Raw genomic sequence first — 21,557 nt, 5'->3', positions numbered from 1 at the left:
TGTCACAGGAGAAGGCTCAGCGTTTTGCCAACCGCCGCCGCGGTGTGGGTCCCCGACTTCGCGTTGGGGATTTGGTGTGGCTGTCTTCTCGGTTTGTTCCTATGAAGGTCTCCTCTCCTAAATTTAAGCCTCGCTTCATCGGTCCTTATAAGATTTTGGAAATCCTTAATCCAGTGTCCTTTCGCTTGGATCTTCCGGTGTCGTTTGCCATTCACAACGTGTTCCATAGGTCTTTGTTGCGGCGGTACGTTGTGCCGGTGGTTCCTTCTGTTGAGCCTCCTGCTCCGGTGTTGGTTGAGGGCGAGTTGGAGTACGTGGTGGAGAAGATCTTGGATTCTCGTCTCTCCAGACGGAGGCTTCAGTATCTGGTCAAGTGGAAGGGCTATGGTCAGGAGGATAATTCCTGGGTGGTCGCCTCTGATGTTCATGCGGCCGATTTGGTTCGTGCCTTTCACGCTGCTCATCCTGATCGCCCTGGTGGTCTTGGTGAGGGTTCGGTGACCCCTCCTTAAGGGGGGGGGGTACTGTTGTGAATTAAACTTTTTGGCTCCCTCTTGTGGTCACCAGCGACATGACACTTTGATTTTCTTTCCCCAGCTTGGTACCCACCTGGTTCGTTAGTCCAGGGGTGTTGCTATTTAAACTCCCTGGATTCTCAGTCTGGTGCCTGGCATCGTTGTAATCAGTTCCTTTCTGTTTGCTCCTGTCTGCTGGTCCTGGTTCTTTGCAAAATAAGCTAAGTCCTGCTTCCTTATTTTTTGGTTATTTGCATTGCTCTTATTTTTGTCCAGCTTGTACTAAATGTGATTCCTGATATTGCTGGAAGCTCTAGGGGGCTGATATTCCCCCCCCCCCCCCGTGCCGTTAGACGGTTCGGGGGTTCTTAAATATTCAGCGTGGAAATTTTGATAGGGTTTTTGCTGACCGTATAAGTCATCTTCCTATATTCTGCTATTAGTCAGTGGGCCTCTCTTTGCTAAAACCTAGTTCATTCTTACGTTTGTCTTTTCTTCTTACCTCACCGTTATTATTTGTTGGGGGCTTGTATCCAACTTTTGGGGTCTTTTCTCTGGAGGCAAGAAAGGTCTATTGTTTCCCTTCTAGGGTTAGTTAGTTCTCCGGCTGGCGCGAGACGTCTAGAACCAACGTAGGTACGTTCCCCGGCTACTGCTATTTGTTGTGCTAGGATCAGGTATACGGTTAGCCTAGTTACCACTGCCCTATGAGCTGGTTTTTTGTGTGTGCAGACTTGGTAATAACCTCTGAGACTTTCTGCCATTGGGGTTATAACACATTAGGTACCGAGATGAGATCCTCAGACCCCTTGTGAGACTATATGCTTGTGCGGTTGGCCCTGGGTTCCTCCTAATGCAGGACAATGCCAGACCTCATGTGTCTGGAGTGTCAGCAGTTCCTGCAAGATGAAGGTATTGAAGCTATGGACTGGCCCGCCCATTCCCCAGACCTGAATCTGATTGAACACATCTGGGATATCATGTCGCGCTCCATCCACCAACGTGACGTTGCACCACAGACTGTCCAGGAGTTGGCAGATGCTTTAGTCCAGGTCTGGGAGAAGATCCCTCAGGAGACCATCCGCCGCCTCATCAGGAGCATGCCCAGGCGTTGTATGGAGGTCATATAGGCACGTGGAGGCCACACACACTACTGAGCATCATTTCCTTGTCTTGAGGCATTTCCACTGAAGTTGGATCAGCCTGCAATTTGATCTTCCACTTTGATTTTGAGCATCATTCAAACTCCAGACCTCCATCGGATATTAGTTTTGATTTACATTGATCATATTTAGGTTTTACTGTTCTCAATGCATTCCACTATATAATGAATAAAGATTTACCACTGGAATATTTCATTCAGTGATATCTAGGATGTGGGATTTTAGTGTTCCCTTTATTTTTTTGAGCAGTGTATATTTATTTATTGACCCTGCTGCTATATTATTTCCCTTGCTAAATATATTTTTATGTGTTAAAAAATATATGTTTGTTATTGAATACTCCAGTGTTTAGTCACATTGTTCTGAGTAAGATTTATACAGTTACATAGTGGATGTTCATTATATAGTGAATATTCACGCGTTATGTGTATTGATTCTTTGTTCCTTTTTTTGTCCTGACTCCTGGCAGAGTCTTTAGCTACATCATGCATTAGAGCTGAGAAAACTAACCCTGCCCACACCAGGCTCTCTATGTACAATGTCTATTGACAGTAAGCTGCTTAGCACAGGAGGGTGTGGAGTCGGATGCCTTGGCATGCAGCAGCTAGTCACTGCAATCATAATGTCCTACTGATAAAACTTTCATTGTAAGTAAACAACACCACACACAAAAAATCCCTTGACAATTGGCTGATCGTAAAGTGTCCCTCTGCAGGTATCATCGGCGATCAGCTGTTATCTATAGAGAACCCTGCTGGAAATGTGTTGTTTTCTAGCAGCGCCTCCACAGGGGAAATTGAACATTGCATAGCAGCCATTAAAATTAATAGAATGTCTGTGAAATGCCGGATAGGGCAGGTCCTTCAAAACTTTAACTCTGACCAAGAGATGAAGACTTCTTAATTCCCTAATTGGGTTTATGAAACTTTTGTTTTGTAAACCTCTGAGATGAATGGAGCTCACTATATTTTTTTGCACTCTCTGCAGTTTCACATTTAATCGCCAGTTTTGCTTTGTTCTTCTATTCAAAAGAGAAAAAAAAAACACAATTCTTGAATTTCATTCAGTGACCTTTTCCCTGCATTCATAGTGTTCTGGGGGATACTCATGCCTGGAAGGATTATCATGAGATCTTGGCATGTAGCAAAGGCGGTTATAGCAAGGAACGTGATCTGCTCTCAACTCTTGTCAACAGGGAATCGGTCACTAAGTTTTTTCCTACCTCATATGAAAGCATCAAAGGGGCAGAGACCCTGATTCCAGTTATGTGTCACTTACTTTGCTGCTTGATGCAGTTTTTTCTTAAAAAAATCACTGGTTTATGTTCTGCAGTCCTCTGAATGCTGAGCTCTGTATAACCCTGCCCACATCACTGATTGGCAGCTTTCTGTGTACACTGTGCATAGGCAGAAAGCTGCCAATCAGTGGTGGAGACATGGCTCTACATAGCTCATGAATATGGAGGACTACATGGCAGCAGATTAACTAATCTTCTAGTGATAATCTCCTGCTGATAAAACAGTGATATTATCTAAACTACAGCAAGCAGCCCAGTAAGTGACACATCGCTGGAATCAGGGTCTCGGTCTGTACATTATGCTGCTCTCAGATTAGGTGGCAGAAGCCTGGTGACAGATTCCTTTTAAGGTCCTGTAGTCTTAAAAATGTATAATTCCCAGCCTCAGTATTGCTTGCACATTTATCACCTTCATCGATGGCATCTTGTCTGCTCTGATCTATTATGCACATCTATAGTCAATGAAAGAGGATGTAGAGGATTAAATAAAACATGGCTCCTTTCTTGTATAAATAGCGCCATCCTGACCTATAGGTTGAGTCTGGTATTACAACTGAGGTGCATTGAAGTGAATGGGGATGAGCTGCAGGACCACACACTCTGTTGGGACAGATGACTGTCAGTTGATTTTGTCAGGTCTCGACAACCATCTAATGTTTCCAGGGGTCTCCAAACCCTTTGTCGCCGGCAGATGATAGGTTAGGCACAGTGTAGCAGTCTTTGGCAGCCTCATTCACAATGGAGGCACATATTCCGTTCAGACGGTATACTTCAGAGACCCATTCTTGGGATCGGTGGGATCCTCAGTGGTCAGAAAGGTATCACCTGTCCTGCTACTTTAGGATGGAGAAAAAGCCACCGCCAGAAATATCTGGCAGCAGCTCGCTGTAGGAAAAACATGGATGTTTGACGGAGCCTAGCGTACACGTTTATGGAGAGAAATTGCTGTCGATCAAGCGACAACCATATTTTCAAGAGGAGATTGGTGCGTGGAGACCCGATTTCTATCGTAGCACGGTCAGAATGATTGATGATGAATTACGACACCGGTGACTATCATGTACGAATGAGTCATGGCGCAATTAAACACTGTCCCTTTAAGAGGTGTTCTCCAGTTCTGTGCTAAGTCAATGCACTTTGGCTCAACATGGCGGGTAGGTGGGACTAGGACGAGGCTTGGGAGGCTGTCAAAAGAAATGACAATAAAGATCTGCAGAGAAGCCAGGCTGCTCAGTCCCAGAAAGCATTGAGCCATCGAGGAAGAGCGGCCAGAGAAAGCAGGGGTAAGGGCGCAGAAAGAGAAGGGGAAAGTGTGTATTGAACTTTAAAAAAGAAAAATCAGAACTTGTGACTTAAAATGCAGGAAATGTATCTGGCAAAATACAAAGGGCTATTTTTCTTACTGCCGGAGTGATCTGTATTTTGCCACGATCGATGGATGGATTGGTTGTAAGCAGGGGACCGGTATTGTCTGGGGCTTGAAAGCAATTCATGTAGAGTCTAATATCTCGAGAGGATTGTATTGTAATGAAATTACGTGATGTTTTATTATATAATTTAACCGCCTTGTGATCGAGGTCTTTGGTGCCTAAGGTTACGTTTCCACAAAGAGTTGTTTTTTTTTGCGCTGCGTATTTTCGGATAAAAACTGCAAGCAATCTATTTTACGGTGCAGAACATGTCTAACATCATGAGAACCCACATCAAAATTTCCTACTTTAAAAATAATTAATTCTAAGGATAAGTTCACTTAAATGGCTTACCTCTGCACAGGGGCCCACCAGGGGATTTACCTGCTCACCTGTGGGCCAGTGCAAGCCTGTATATATATATATATATATATATATATATATATATATATATATATACATACATACAGTACAGACCAAAAGTTTGGACACACCTTCTCATTTAAAGATTTTTCTGTATTTTCATGACTATGAAAATTTTAAATTCACACTGAAGGCATCAAAACTATGAATTAACACATGTGGAATTATATACTTAACAAAAAAGTGTGAAACAACTGAAATTATGTCTTATATTCTAGGTTCTTCAAAGTAGCCACCTTTTGCTTTGATGACTGCTTTGCACACTATTGGCATTCTCTTGATGAGCTTCAAGAGGTAGTCACCGGGAATGGTTTTCACTTCACAGGTGTGCCCTCTCAGGTTTAGTAAGTGGGATTTCTTGCCTTATAAATGAGGTTGGGACCATCAGTTGTGTTGAGCAGAAGTCTGGTGGATACACAGCTGATAGTCCTACTGAATAGACTGTTAGAATTTGTATTATGTTAAGAAAAAAGCAGCTAAGTAAAGAAAAACGAGTGGCCATCATTACTTTAAGAAATGAAGGTCAGTCAGTCCGAAAAATTGGGAAAACTTTGAAAGTGTCCCCAAGTGCAGTGGCAAAAACCATCAAGCGCTACAAATAAATTGGCTCACATGAGGATCGCCCCAGGAAAGGAAGACCAAGAGTCACCTCTGCTTCTGAGGATAAGTTTATCCAAGTCACCAGCCTCAGAAATCGCAGGTTAACAGCAGCTCAGATTAGAGACCAGGTCAATGCCACACAGAGTTCTAGCAGCAGACACATCTCTACAACAACTGTTAAGAGGAGACTTTGTGCAGCAGGTCTTCATGGTAGAATATCTGCCAGGAAACCACTGCTAAGGACAGGCAACAAGCAGAAGATACTCGTTTGGGCTACAGAACACAAGGAATGGACATTAGACCAGTGGAAATCTGTGCTTTGGTCTGATGAGTCCAAATTTGAGATCTTTGGTTTCAACCACCGTGTCTTTGTGCGACGCAGAAAAGGTGAACGGATGGACTCTACATGCCTGGTTCCAACCGTGAAGCATGGAGGAGGAGGTGTGATGGTGTGGGGGTGCTTTGCTGGTGACATTGTTAGGGATTTATTCAAAAGTGAAGGCATACTGAACCAGCATGGCTACCACAGCATCTTGCAGCGGCATGCTATTCCATCTGGTTTGCGTTTAGTTGGACCATCATTTATTTTTCAACAGGACAATGACCCTAAACCCACCTCCAGGCTGTGTAAGGGCTATTTGACCAAGAAGGAGAGTGATGGGGTGCTACGCCAGATGACCTGGCCTCCACAGTCACCAGACCTGAACCCAATCGAGATGGTTTGGGGTGAGCTGGACCGCAGAGTGAAGGCAAAAGGGCCAACAAGTGCTAAGCATCTCTGGGAACTCCTTCAAGATTGTTGGAAGACCATTCCTGGTGACTACCTCTTGAAGCTCATCAAGAGAATGCCAGGAGTGTGCAAAGTCATCATCAAAGCAAAAGGTGGCTACTTTGAAGAACCTAGAATATAATACATATTTTCAGTTGTTTCACACTTTTTTGTTAAGTATATAATTCCACACGTGTTAATTCATAGTTTTGATGCCTTCAGTGTGAATGTACAATTTTCATAGTCATGAAAATACAGAAAAATCTTTAAATGAGAGGATGTGTCCAAACTTTTGGTGGTCTGTACTGTTTGTGTGTGTGTGTGTGTGTATATATATATATATTTTTTTTTTTTTTGAGTAAAATGTAAATTGTTCTTTTATTCTATAAGCTACTGACAACATGTCTCCAAAGTTCCAAGCACTACATTTTGTATTTACTTTCAGAAAATAAGAAATAGTCAAAATAACAAAAATTGCATTGCTTGCAGACCTCAAATAATGCTACAAAAACAAGTTCATAATCATTTAGAAACAACAATACTAATGTTTTAACTCAGGAAGAGTTCAGAAATCAATATTTTGTGGAATAACCATGATTTTTAATCCCAGCTTTCATGCGTCTTGGCATGCTTTCCACCAGTCTTTCACACTGCTCCTGGTACAAAAATGTAAGCAGTTCTTCTTTGTTTGATGGCTTGTGACTATCGATCATCCTCTTGATTACATTCCAGAGGTTTTCACTGGGGTTCAGGTCTGGAGATTGGGCTGCCCATGATAGGGATTTGATGTGGTGGTCCTTCATTAACACCTTGATTGACCTAGCTGTGTTGCTTGGTGCATTGTCCTGCTGGAAAAACCAGTCCTCAGAGTTGGGGAACATCGCCTGAGCAGAAGGAATCCACTGTTTTTCCAGGATAACCTTGTATGCGGCTTGATTCATACGTCCTTCGCAAAGATGAACCTACCCAATTCCAGCCTTGCTGAAGCATCCCCAGATCATCACCGATCATCCACCAAATTTCACAGTGGGTACAAGACAATTCCGCAGCCCTTTAAAAACGTTGTCCCCATTGGGGCTCAAAATCTAAATTCCCTATCAGTATGTTTTTGGAATGTGGGAGGAAACTGAAGAATCCAGAAGAAACCCCCCCCCCAAACACGGGATAAGCAGAAAGCTGCCAATCAGTGGTGGGGACAGGGTTATACAGAGCTCATGAATGTATAGGACTACATGGAAGCAGGTTTACTAGTCCTCTAGTGAAAATCTTGTTTTTATTAAAACTATAGCAAGTACTTTATCTAAGGATTTGTGTTGTTTTGGGACAGTCTGTAGTATGCCTCTTATTTGCAGACTGAAGACTGCCTCAGATCTCAGTCTGTATCCTCTGATGAATGTTCCTGGAAACTGCAGAAAGTTAAGGCCCCGTCTCACATAGCGAGATCGCTAGCGAGATCGCTGCTGAGTCACAAGTTTTGTGACGCAACAGCGACCTCCATAGCGATCTCGCTATGTGTGACACGTACCAGCGATCAGGCCCCTGCTGCGAGATCGCTGGTCGTGTCAGAATGGCCTGGACCTTTTTTTGGTCGTTGAGGCCCCGCTGACATCGCTGAATCGGTGTGTGTGACACCGATCCAGCGATGTCTTCACTGGTAACCAGGGTAAACATCGGGTTACTAAGCGCAGGGCCGCGCTTAGTAACCCGATGTTTACCCTGGTTACCAAAAAAAACAAACACTACATACTCGCCTTTCGGTGTCCAGGTCCCTTGCCGTCTGCTTCCTGCTCTCACTGACTCCCGGCCGTACAGTGAGAAGTGAGAGCACAGCAGTGACGTCACCGCTGCGCTCTGCTCTCAGTGTACGGCGGCTCAGTCAGAGCAGGAAGCAGACGGCAAGGGACCTGGACACCGAAAGGCGAGTATGTACTGTTTGTTTTTTTGGTAACCAGGGTAAACATCGGGTTACTAAGCGCGGCCCTGCGCTTAGTAACCCGATGTTTACCCTGGTTACCCGGGTGCTGCAGGGGGACTTCGGCATCGTTGAAGACAGTTTCAACGATGCCGAAGTCGTTCCCCTGATCGTTGGTCGCTGGGGAGAGCGGTCTGTGTGACAGCTCCCCAGCGACCACACAGCGACTTACCAACGATCACGGCCAGGTCGTATCGCTGGTCGTGATCGTTGGTAAATCGCTTAGTGAGACGGGGCCTTTAGATTTTCATAGTCTCAATTTTGATTTACCATTTACTCAATAGCATTCTTTTTTTCTTGCCGGTCCGGCGTTTACAGTCTTGTGTCCATACTGCACTCGACGGAACTGATCAATGTAATCAATCATTGGCTTCTCTTTTCTTCCGTCTGTCTCTTGAATCTTGCAAACCGAAAATATGTGGCCCCTCCACATTACATCTACAGGAGAATCTACGACCTCCCATTCTAAGTCCATAGATTTTAATTTTGAGTTGGTTTCCCCTTTGCAGCTAGAACATCTGCCTTTCTTGGAAGGATTTCTTCAAGATTTTGTAATGTCCAAGGGAATTGATGCCCTTTCTTACCAGAAGAGCATTAGTGAGGTGAGCCACTGATGTTGGAGGAGAGGCCGGGCTCACAATCTCCTTCTACTTCATCCTGAAGGTGTTGGATGGGGTTTAGGTCTGAGCTCAGTATGGCTGGTCATGTTCTACCACCAAACTCCCCCCAACCATGTCTTTATGGACCTTGTATACTGGGCACAGTCATGAGGAACAGAATAGGGCCTTCTCCAAACTGTTTCTGTAAGGTTCCTATAATTGGCCAAAATGTCTTGTATGCTGAAGCATTAAGATTTCCCTTCACTAGAACTAAGGAGCCAAGGCCGACCCTTGAAAACTAGGCCACAGCATTATTTCTCCTCCACACAACTTATCAGTTGGCACAAAGAAATCATACAGGTAACATTCTCCGGGCATTCGCCAATCTCAGACTCGTCCATCAGATGCCAGATAGAGTGTGATTCATCACTGCACAGAACACGCTTCTTCCAGAGTCCAGAGGTGGCGGCTTTACACCACTCTATCTGCTGCTTAGCATTGTGCTTGGTGATTTAAGGCTGCATGTGAGCCGCCCCAACCGCTGCGGTAACGGTACTGTGTCACGGCGGTTCCGAGTGCTGGTCAAGCCCGTCCAGGGGAGCTCGCCAGTCTTTTCAATTGTGGGGTTAATAATATTACTAATAAAAAGGTTTGTGACGCCAGTTGGGATGTTCGGCCTGGTATGGCCGGGCACTGATGAGGGTCCCAGGGAGTTAGGTGGTGATGGACAATGCCAGATGATTAACCCCTTCCCAACTAGGGCTGGCTCCCAGGGGAGTTTGAGCAGGAATGGTGCAGCAGAGAATAATCAGCGTTAGGGTAATTATTAGTTGGTACCTTTTACTGAAGTTCTGCAAACCGTTCCAGAAGTTTTCATACAATTCACACCCAGGGTTTTGGTCAGGCCTGCATGGTGAGAATTCAGTTTATCTGCTGTGACGTAGTGTAGCCTTCCTGCTGCTAATTATACCTCTAGTGCACGATTCCTTGGGCCTGCAGGGGTCCAAGGTAAACAGTTGCTGGATCCTCTCCTCTGCCTGTGGACCTCCATGTTCCTTCCTCTTCCTACATCTTCTCTGCAGATTGCAACCTCTCAGAAGCACCTCCTCCCCCCTGAGGGATCGTTCACACTTCCTGGTTCAGGCAAAAGTGCGCAATCTTCCAGTAAGGGATCTGGTAAAATGTGTGGATGCAGTTTTTCCCAGCAGAGAAACCAGCCGTCACCATAGCTGGCAATACATATACAAGTATATCACACATGCAGGCATTTTGTGCCACACACGCAGCGACTCAGCCATGAAGCTCTCGACAGGAGCCCTGTATCTTTGCTGATGTTAATACGAGAGGAGGTTTGGACTCTGCAGTTATGGAGTCAGCAGAGTGTTGGTGACTTTTCTGCCCTCTGCTCCTCAGCTCTCGGTGACCCCGCTCTGTAACTTTTCGTGGCTGAGTTGCTGCGGCTCCTTCCACTTCTCAATAATATCACTCACAGGTGATGGAGGAAGATTTAAGAGGGAAGAAATGTCATAAACAGATTTGATACACAGGTGGCTTCTATTACAGGAACGTGCTGATATCAGTGAGCTCTGCACCACCAACCATTCTGTCACATGTTAGTAAAGGCAGACAATATGGTGAGGGGCCGGATGTCATACACCGGTGTTGAAGAGCCAGATGTTATACGTCAGGGGCGAAGGGTGAGATGTTATGCACTGGGGGTGAGGGACTGGATCTTATGCACCAGGGAGAAAGGAGTCGGATGTTATACACCAAGGGGGGGTGAGGGGTCGGATGTTATACACCGAGAGGCGAGGGGTCGGATGTTATACACCGAGAGGCAAGGGGTCGGATGTTATACACCGAGAGGCAAGGGGTCAGATGTTATACACCGAGAGGCGAGGGGTCGGGTGTTATATACCGAGAGGCGAGGGGTCGGGTGTTATACACCGAGAGGCGAGGGGTCGGGTGTTATACACCAAGAGGCGAGGGGTCAGGTGTTATACACCGAGAGGCGAGGGGTCGGGTGTTATACACCGAGAGGCGAGGGGTTGGGTGTTATACACCGAGAGGCGAGGGGTCGGGTGTTATACACCGAGAGGCGAGGGGTCGGGTGTTATACACCGAGAGGCGAGGGGTCGGGTGTTATACACCGAGAGTCGAGGGGTCGGATGTTATACACCGAGAGGCGAGGGGTCGGGTGTTATACACCGAGAGGCGAGGGGTCGGGTGTTATACACCGAGAGGCGAGGGGTCGGATGTTATACACCAAGGGGGGATGAGGGGTCAGATGTTATTCACCAAGGGGGGATGAGGGGTCGGATGTTATACACTGGGGGGGGGGCAGATGTTGTACACCAGGGCCAAGGAGTCCGATGTTATACACCAAGGGGGGATGAGGGGTCGGATGTTATACACTGGGGGGACAGATGTTGTACACCAGGGCCAAGGAGCCCGATGTTATACACCAAGGGGGGATGAGGGGTTGGATGTTATACATTGGGGTGAGGGGCTAGATGTCATACATTTTGAAAATGGGACTAAATTAAATTCGGAATTCAATAAAATGTGTGTCCCAATATTTCCTTACATATCGTGTATTTGCATTAGAACACCAAAATGTGCAAGACACGCAATTAAAATGAATCATTTTTGTTTCATCATTATCATAATAATAAAACCCTATTCGTATTCTGGATGGAATATACAGTATATTGTGAAAACCATAATTGTGGATAGCAAGGAGGAGACTACCTGGGGCCAAGCAGGAAGTGAAAAGGGAAAAATACCAAAACTACATGAACATCAAGGCCGATAGGATGTTAAAAATGCGGAGATCAGCTATTATAGCTGGGCATCCACAGGTGGCTACATGTTTGTAGCTTATATATAGGACGTTTATGGGGTCTATAGAGCGAGGGGTGGACCCTTTGCTATGATGTCTGTGTGCCCTAATTGGGACATCTCCTGTAGGCTTTCTAGGTAACTAAGGCTTAGTTTACATCCGGACACTGGTTGTAGACTTTCCACTTTTGCTTTATTTATCCCTCAGGGCTTTATCACAGACATGTTCTGTTCCTGCTGTGTACTTTGACCCTGTTTGTATTGAAGCATATTGATAAGATAAAAATTTCTCCGTGGATGACGTGTACAGTGAAAAGATTATTTATAACCTTCTATATTAATACGTATGGGCACTTTATAGTTTATCCCATATACTAGGCCACATGTGGGTTCACTATTGTAGCCAATCAAATGTCAGCTTTCGTGTCACCAGTGTAGGTTTAAACATGTAAACAGCCATCTGATTGGTTACTACAGACAACCTCTCCTGTGTCATCTGACGCGTTGGTTGCTTCTGTGCTAGTTATATGTGTGAATATACTGTATACATGAGTACTGTACTTTCTTCAAAAGGCCCAACTTTGAGAGATAGAAAATGAATTAAACACACTAAGTAATTTTTGTGTCGCTTTCACTAGCACAGTCCACAGCTAAATATATCCACACCTGAATGTGTATGTTGTTCCGAGACCTAGTAAAGCCCATTAGTGCTGCTACATACTATGGTACCCCCTCCGATATAGTATGATGCCCCCGAAACACAGTATAATGCCCCCACTTTGTCCACATACAGTATGATGTCCCCACAGTACATTATCCCACAGCCCCTCACACACAGCATAATGCCCTCACAGCGCATCCCAAACTATATGATGTCTCCACGGCCCACCACACATAGAAAGATAACCCAACAGCCCAGCCCAAACTACATGATCCCCCTACAGCCTTCTGAACACAGTATGAAGCTCGAAAGCTACCTACACACAGTATGATGCCCCCCCACCATCACCCACAATGTATACTGCCACTACACCTCTCCACACACAATATGGTGCCTCTACAACTATCCCCACACCGTATTATGCTCCACAGCCCCCACACACAATGTGATGCCACCCACACACGGTATGATTCCCCCACAGCCACTGAAACACAGTACGATGCCCCCCACCATCACCCACAATGTATAATGCCACTACACCTCTCCACACACAGTATAGTGCCTCTACAACTACCCACACACAGTATAGTGCCTCTACAACTACACACACACAGTATAGTGCCTCTACAACTACACACACACAGTATCATGCCCCACAGCCCCCACACACAATATGATGCCATCCACACACAGTATGATTCCCCCTCAGCCACCCAAACAGTCTAATGCCGTCCATCATTACCCACAGTGTAGAATACCAATACACCTCTCCACACACAGTATGGTGCCTCTACAACTATCCCCACACACAATATGACACCCACACACAGTATGACTCCCCCACAGCCACTGAAACACATTATGATGCCCCCACAGCCACTCACACTGTATAATGCCACTACACCTCTCCACACACAGCATAGTGCCTCTACAACCATCTACACACAGTATCATGCCCCACAGCCCCCACACGCAATATGATGCCACCCACGTACAGTATGATTCCCCCACAGCCATCTACACACAGTATGATGCCCACTACAGCCACTCACACTGTATAATACCACTACATGTCTCCACATACAGTATGCTACCTCTACAACCATCCCCCCCACAGTATTATTCCCCACACCATGAGAATACTGCCCCCACTGCCTCCCACATACAGTAGGCCTACCACAGCCATCTACACACAGTATAATGCCCCAACAGACACTCACATGCAGTGTGATGCCCTTTACAGTACATTGCACCATAACCCACACAGACACCAACACACAGTATGATGGCCCCTCACACAGTATAATAACCCCCCACACAATATTACTTTTTCTGATATAGAACTTTAAAGGATTATATTAAGACAATCCTTTTCTGTGTGCCCTATAATGACATATGGACATCATTGAAGACCCCCTTTATTAGCCAAAATGAGGAGCCATTTTGTACAACTAGCTTCTGTTTTGGCGTATCTGAGCTATCCTTGTGTGAAATGGAAGCCTACTCATGTGAATGACTACCTTGTAAGCGGCAGCTATAGGGGAAATGTTTTCGGGCCCTGACAGCTGTTTGCTGTGATTGCCCCTCATTTTGTTCCCTGCAATCAGCTAATCTCCTCAACAAATGCATTTTAAATAGAGTTGTCATCTTTTTACAGTCTCTCTTTGTTAGAAGGTCCTCTGACAATAAGTTGACCCCAAGTTGTAGGGACCCCCAGAGATCAGGTGTAATCACCAGAAGAGTCCAGCACAGCATGTACTGAATTGATATAAGAAATTAAAATACACATTTTGTCAATACATTATGCCCATTGAAATCAGTTTCGCTGTCTATGTAATTCATGGACTTTCTGGGTCTTCTGCTATTTTCAAAACTCTTATAGCAGTGAATGGAGATGCGCATGCGTTGCCACCTCTGTTGGGACCCGTGACTATCAGACATTTGTAGTGTATCCTGAACATATGCCATAAATGTCTCAAATGTATCTCACCACTGATTTCAATCTTTAAACTTTAAAAGGGTGAAATGTTGAGCGAACGATCATTTGGCTGACAGAAATGTTCTACTCGGCACAGAGTTTCCTGCAGAATCAGTAGGCCCCCATACACCTTAGATGATCCACCAATCCCACCAAAACTGGCATGACCAAGGTAGGTACAGAGCCTTGAAAATATATTCATGCCCATCACCTTTTTCACTTTTTTCATGTTATACCCACAAACTTAAATGTATTCTATTGGGATTTTATGTGATATACCAACACAAAGGAGCAAGTATTTGTGGAGTGTAAAGAAAATGATACACGGTTTTCTGATAATTTTAATAATGCAAATCTGAAAATTGTGATGTGTATTTGTATTCAGCCCCTTGTAGTCTGATACCCCTAAATAAAATCCAAAATCCTGAGTGACCATTTGCCTCCAGAAGTCATGTAATTAATAAATTGAGTCCACCTGCAGTAAAATAACTATAGCTGTTCTGTGAAGGCATCATACGTCTGTATGAGAATATTAGGGAACAAACAGCATCATACAAACCAAAGAACACACCAGACAGGTCAGGGATAAAGTTGTGGAGAGGAGTAAAGCAGGGTTAGGTTATAAAAAATAGCCCAAGCTCTGAACATCTAACGGAGCAATCCATCATGCAACAATGGACACCTACTAAGACTTGACCGTCAACCTAAACTGACATCCCAAGCAAGGACAGCACTCATTAGAGAAGCAGCTAAGAGGCCCATGGTCACTCTGGACGAGATGCAGAGATCCACAGCTCAGGTAGGAGAATCTGTCCACGGGATAACTATTAGTCGTAGACGCTACAAATCTGGCCTATAGGGAAGAATAAATTTTTGAAAGCACTCTATAAGAAATCCCGATTGCAGTTTGCAAAAAGCCATGTAGTGGATCCAGCTAGCATGTGGAAGAGGGTGCTCTGGTCAGATGGGACCAAAGTTGAACTTTTTGGGCTAAATGCAAAGCGTTATGTGTGGAGGAAAATGAGCACTGCACAATACGCTGAAAACACCATCCTCACCGTCAAAAATGGTGGTGGCAGTATCATTTTGTGGGCATGCTCTTCAGCAGGGGCAGGACAGAGTTGATGGCAAGATGGATGAAGCTAAATACAGGGCAATCTTTGAGGAGATTCCTTCTAGCAGGACAACGACCCTAAACATATTTCCAAACTTACAATACAATTGTTTAGCTCTAGGCATATTCATGTGTGTGAATGGCCGTGTCACAGTACAGACCTAAATCCCATTGAGAACCTGTGACAAGACTTGGAAATCGCTGATCACAGTCCCCTCCATCCAATCTCACTGAGCTAGAGCGATTGCGCAAAGAAGGGGCAAAAATGTCACCTCTAGATGTGCAAAGATGGTAGACAGACCGCAAAAGACTTGCAGAAGTAGTTGCAGCGAAAGGTGGTCCTACATAGTATTGACTCAGGGGGGCTGAATACAAATGCACGTCCCAATTTTCAGATTTATATTTTATAAATATGTAGAATTATTGGTACCATTTCCTTCATATTTCACAAATACTGAATGTAATAACATTGCAATAGAATCCATTTAAGTTTGTCTGTGTAACGAGGAAAAATATAGAAAAAGTCAAGGGGTATGAATACTTTCTCAGGACACTGTATGCCATAACAGTCTAGATTAGTGATAAATGTTGTTTATGGGACTACCCTTTAAAGGGATGACATGCGCAGTCACTTCTTTGCTGGGAACAGAGACTGGCACCTCCATTGTCTGGGTCGATGAGGAGCATGTGGTTGGTTGCCAGCATTCACGGTATAGTCATGTTGTAATTCATTTAGATGTTCGGTGTAATTATCGTTATTAGTTGTACTGGGTTAGAAAAGTGTAAATTATACACTTTCATCTCAAGGTCATATAACACTATTATCATAACATGATAAGAAATCCACTGACGCCCTATCTGTTCTTGTTTATTGGTGTTTTTTTGCTTTTTTTTCTCTACAATTAGATAAGTAGCTTAGGTAGTGTGATAAAACTAGGATTACTCCAGGATAAGGCCATGGTCATTCTGGGGCAGGGCACGTACCCTTTTTTTTTTTTTTTTTTGAGTACATAAGTATACTAAAAGCTTAGCTGGGTCAGTTTTGTATATTTTCAGCTTTAGATGGGTCAATTTTGTCTCGCTAACGAGAGGTAGTCAACTTATACGAGATGATCGGTGCTTGTTTACACATGCTGATAAAAACTGTATGGGGGAAAATGATAATTAACCTTTTCGCACACTACGGGATGAATTAACATTCTGGAAAGGGATCCATATTTGTGGAAAGGGCTCCGGACGGCATCTATCTCCAACAGCTACAAAATCGCTACAATCGCTGCTGTTAACCATTTAGATGCTGCTGTTAACCATTTAATTGGACAACTTTGGCCTTGGTGCTCACGTACATCGGCTCTCATCGGCCCTTCGCAATCATAGGCGACCAATAGGTTACAATGGAAGCTGAAGGCCCCCTTAACTTCCATCTTGGTACTCCTATTAAGTTCGGACACAGGAGACTGTGATTTCCACTAAATGCTGCAATACTGTGGTTTTACACTATGTAGTTTAAGCAATAAAATGATTGCAGGTTCAAGTCTCCTAAGGGGACTATGAAATTAGAGTAAAAAATAAAAAAGTTAAAAAGTTTATCAATTTATCCATTTATCCAATCTATCACTCAGCTCCATCACTAGAAAAGCAAAAATATTGTAGGTAGGGGACAACCCCTATATCATGGCCATTCTATTCCAATACAGAATGTTCTTGTCGGCAGCACATCCCGATCTTACATGGGGTAATATGCTGCCTACAACAATTATTTTTATGTCAGCATAAATGATCCAATCACTCGTCAACTGAGCTTTTGGCTAGCTTATATGGTGATCGACAGCATGTTTGCACATCGCAGATTATTGACCTGTCTAAATGGGGTTTTTGTCCAAGTAAATCAGACTTTTAGGACAGATGACCTTAAACTGTAAGGTGCTGTATAGAAGATAAAATATAGTGGGTGCAGAAGTGTTAAAGAGTGGACCAAGAGTCAGGAGGTGACGTAGAGCGTAGAGGTAGTAGCTGCACCCGGGACGTGGTGGTCGAGAAGACACTGCTATCATAAATGGAACTTGGTTGATGGAGGACATGTTATGGATCCTACATTGGCCAAGGGGTCTTCAAGTTGAGTGATCCGTTAAACTCAGTTCTGCACTTTTAATTTTGTGGGGTTTTGTTTCTTTACAGATGGGTAAAAATGAAACTTCTGCCCTCCCAGAACGTAGGGCCCAGGTAAGATGTATACTACACTATAATATTGATAGAATGGTGCTCATATAGTGTCCAATTACCCACTAATGAATATTCTCTGTATCGCTCCATAGGATGGTCAGGTTTGGGATTCGGTGAAGAAAACAGCCTTCGTGTTGGGTACTGGGCTTCTTACCTTTGCTGCTTTCAGGAACACAGTCACATGGTGAGGAGCAAAGCTATATTCTGTATATATAGTGGTTAGCACTGCAGCCTCGCAGCACTGGGGTCCTGGGTTCAAATCCAACCAAGGACAACATCTGCAAGGAGCTTGTATGTTCTCCCCGTGTTTCCGTGGGTTTCCTCCAGGTTCTCCAGTTTCCTCCCGCACTCCAAAGACATACCGATAGGGAATTTAGATTATGAGCCCCGATGGGGACAGTGATGATAATGTCTCTGATGCTGAGCTGCTCCTCCTCCTTCAGACTAGGAGCCAGGAAACGTCTTCTCCCGACTCGTAGCATCATTGAAAGTGTTTGGCAGCAGCCCCATGTCATAACTCATAATACAGGAAAGACAAGCTGGCAGACACCAAAGAGAAAAACTATTTTTTTTATTGCATACAGTTGTCCTTTGATAAAACATCAGGTTGTACTGTGCATTGTGAGTTAATGGCGAGCTGGGACAGCCATGATGGAAGTCTAGTGACCCAATCGTAGGACCCTACTGCAGTTCTTCTGCAACCACAGAATGATGACCGAACAGCAGTAAAAAAAACAAACATAAACAGTCATTTAAAGAGTTCTAAAATATAATATAAGGATTTTTTTCTAGAATTACTATCATTAGTATTTTGGTTTTATACTCTTTTACCTACTAGATTGAGTTTAGCACTTTCCTTCTTATTTGATGAATTCCATTGGCAATGTAACCGCTTTGAGGTTTTTCTAAAAAGAAGATGGTCATAACATTGTGTTTAATTGTAGGATACCACATATAATGCAATAAATCTTTAGAAGATTGTTAAAACAACTAAAATTGTAAGAAAATGGAGATAATCGTCGAAAAGGGGTTGTTCGGCTAAAATAAGTTATAAATCACCCATGGATAGGATAGGTGATGACTTGATGATGCTCGGAGTCCGATCTCTGGGACCTGCACCGATTGGCTGATTGGATCCCCATTAGAATGGCACGTCAGTGTACATGGCCGACATCCACTCCATTCATCCCCTGCAGGGCTGCTGACCGAGGCTCTCAGCTTTTACCGGAAGCCCCATAGGGAAGGGCGTCCAACCTGCCACTCCATTTTGTAACTAGGATAAAAATTCCTCAATTTGTCGATCAGTGCAGGTCACAGTGGTCAGCCCCACACTGATCAGCAAGATATCACCGATCTTGCGGGTGGGTAATAACTTGTTTTAACTTAAAAACCCCTTTAAGTATTTTAAGCACAAAACATATTAGATAAATTCTGTCTTATTGTGGCTGTAGCTCCATGTTTCCTCATGGTTGATAGTTCTGGCCGGGAGTAATCACACAATTTCAGACCATGTCAGACGTGTCTTGCTACTCTCTTGTATTTTCCCCCCAATAAGGTGGATTTTCATCACACCCATAGGGTTCCTTTGGAGTCCTAGCCTTCATGGGTTAAATGGAGCCTGTCAACACAAAATGACTGCTCAAACCAAGCACAGGCAGGCAGGCAGGCACTCAGTGCACCTTTCACATGGTCAAGGTCAGTTACCACCTACTTGTTCTCCATATTTCTCCACCCTCTTCTTTCTTGATTGGCAGCTGTAGCTTTACAAGAGCAGATATATATGGGAAACAAGTAGGTGGGAAGGTGAACTGAACTGTTTGACCACACCAAGGGTGCACCGAGCATTTGTACTGATAGACTCACGGGGGTTGGACATATTCTAGATTCCTACGTATGTATATTTTATAAGTGAGGATTTTTTTTTTTAATCAAATCATTAACTATCCTGTTTTTGCTGTGTTACCCTCCTAGGCACCTACAACGTTTTTGGGGTGCGTCTGGTGATTTCTGGCAATCTCTATGGGGCAAACTGCATGACTACTATGGGGGCAATGAACTGTCTTTATTCTGTTTGGGTGAGTGTGAATCTGTGAATCAATATGACACATATTTTAGTAAATTAAAATGGTTTCTACTGTCTAATTTCGTTTTACACATCTTGGAAACTATTTAATCTATTTTATTGAAGTAATGCAATTTCCAGGGCATCATATCAGTACGGTGCTGTGGTCCAAAACATGTGCGCTGATGGAGGCGCATGTGACCAGACCCCATCCATTAGCGGCCTCCTTAGAACAGCACAGTGCAGCTCTGCGCATGCGCTAGTTCCTGTACTGTTATCTATATGGTTGATATTTTCTATGATAGATGTATCCCATATAATAAATGTTATGTAACCGATAGAGATGTATATATAATTACTTCAGAAGTGGAAAAACTCATTCTCCCATGTGACTTCTTCTAATATCCCTCTGATGTCTGCTAGCATACATTCCAGGCATAGTTGGGCAGGGCTGTTTTATTAATCCAGATTATCGGTGTTTTCCTGGAAGCAGCTATTTAGCATGCTTAATGGAAATGAATAACTGATCATTGGAAAGTCTTAACCTCACTAAAGGCATCACTTCCTCTACATGGTACACAGGCCCTAATGAGGTCACGACACTACACGCTAGGCCAAAAGTCCAATTCAGGGGCGTTTTCTCTCACTCAACTCGTTGGCCGTCTTCGCTACTTGCAGCGCAGTCCCTGTCCACACACAGTACCGTACGTTTGCGCAGGAAAGCAAACACCCGCAGGAATGGCCCTCGTCTACAGCCGGATCGTTTCTTGGGCCTGCTTCTGACCTGGGCATGGTCTTCTACTGGCGTGGGACTGGTGCCGGGCATGGTCTTCTACTGGTATGGATCCCGGTCTTCTACTGGCGTGGATGATGGTTTTCCTCTCGGCTCAGCTCACAGATCTTCCTCTCAGCTCAGGTCACAGATCTTCCTTTTAGCTCAGGTCTTCTCTTAGATCTGACCACTCTTGTATACCCACTTCACAGCCACGCATGGTACAGACTCTGATGCCAGACTGCTCCTTCTCGGCCCGACCAGGCCTTTTCATATTTAGTAACTAAGACACAACTGTCACAGTACCCGGAGTCCCCTTTCAAATCTTTCCTCCAGGAACACACTTTCCATCTTTCAGTTCCTGCTTGCACAGTCCAACCAGCAGATGGAGGCATTTACTTGAATGTGCTGTGGGACGTCGATTGGATGCATCTTCTCTTCACCATCCCCTTAAAGTGCCAATAATTATTTAGACAGGGATGTCAGACTGAAATACACAGAGGGCCAAAATAAAAAGCTTGGATAAAGTCGTGGGCCAACCTTAATATTAATTAAAACAATGTCTACAGTTGAGGAAGCTTTTCCTTATCATCAAATAAAATGATAAACCTAAGGGGTAGTCCCACGAACAAAGTACGGAGACTATTGTCTGATCAGCTGCCTTGTTTTCTGAGGCTGTTGATCACAATGGCCAGTGTTGTGCTGGCAGCCATGTAATATGCTACAGTGCCATGTTCTGCCATAGACATGTATTGGATGTGGTGTAAGCGGTCACTACCTGTACATGTGGCAGCAATGACATCTGATCGTCAGCTGCAGCTACCAGAACAGTACAAGCATGTATTCATGGTAAGTTCTCAGTGCCCCCAGGTTACTTACAAGGAGTCCAGCAGAAGTTTGGGTGCATCCTCACAAGCTACTGATCTGATAAGTACCCCTTTGTGCTGTATATGATTTGCTTTATTACATGCTGTCATCACACTGTTATTCTCTGGCTGTGAGTGAGTTGCTCCTTATTTTGGTGATCCAGTTATCTGCCTCTATCCGGCTACATTTTCCTGGGGGTTGTACATTTATTCTAGGGACTCCCAGGGTCAGCCATCGTTGAGCGGGGGCACCATATCCACTGTCAGTAGGGTGCCAGCCACCGCTGACAGGC

The 21,557-nt window shown here is 44.4% G+C and overlaps 1 protein-coding gene and 1 long non-coding RNA gene across 4 annotated transcripts in view; one reads left to right on the top strand and one right to left on the bottom strand.

Annotated features, from left to right (window-relative positions):
* The window catches only part of FAXDC2 (fatty acid hydroxylase domain containing 2), a 74,169-nt gene that overhangs the window by 14,717 nt on the left and 37,895 nt on the right, over window positions 1–21,557 (top strand). For 2 of the 3 annotated variants that reach the window (XM_077266409.1, XM_077266410.1), the window contains exons 2-4: window positions 17,520–17,564; window positions 17,657–17,748; window positions 19,536–19,639. In XM_077266409.1, the coding sequence (XP_077122524.1) occupies window positions 17,520–17,564; window positions 17,657–17,748; window positions 19,536–19,639 (241 nt within the window). Of the gene's footprint in view, window positions 1–4,148; window positions 4,259–17,519; window positions 17,565–17,656; window positions 17,749–19,535; window positions 19,640–21,557 lie in introns of those variants that run through there. The other variant, XM_077266411.1, reaches the window with a different exon arrangement.
* Window positions 18,110–20,957, bottom strand: LOC143776723 (uncharacterized). The gene is made up of 3 exons (XR_013215898.1): window positions 20,279–20,957; window positions 18,396–18,469; window positions 18,110–18,259 (listed from the first exon to the last, which is right to left on the bottom strand). It is a non-coding gene; the product is annotated as an uncharacterized LOC143776723 (long non-coding RNA).

This window comes from Ranitomeya variabilis, chromosome 5, assembly GCF_051348905.1.
Source record: "Ranitomeya variabilis isolate aRanVar5 chromosome 5, aRanVar5.hap1, whole genome shotgun sequence".
NCBI lineage: Eukaryota > Metazoa > Chordata > Amphibia > Anura > Dendrobatidae > Ranitomeya > Ranitomeya variabilis.
The sequence above is the reverse complement of the archived record's forward strand: the minus strand, read 5'-3'. Positions and strand labels throughout refer to the sequence as shown.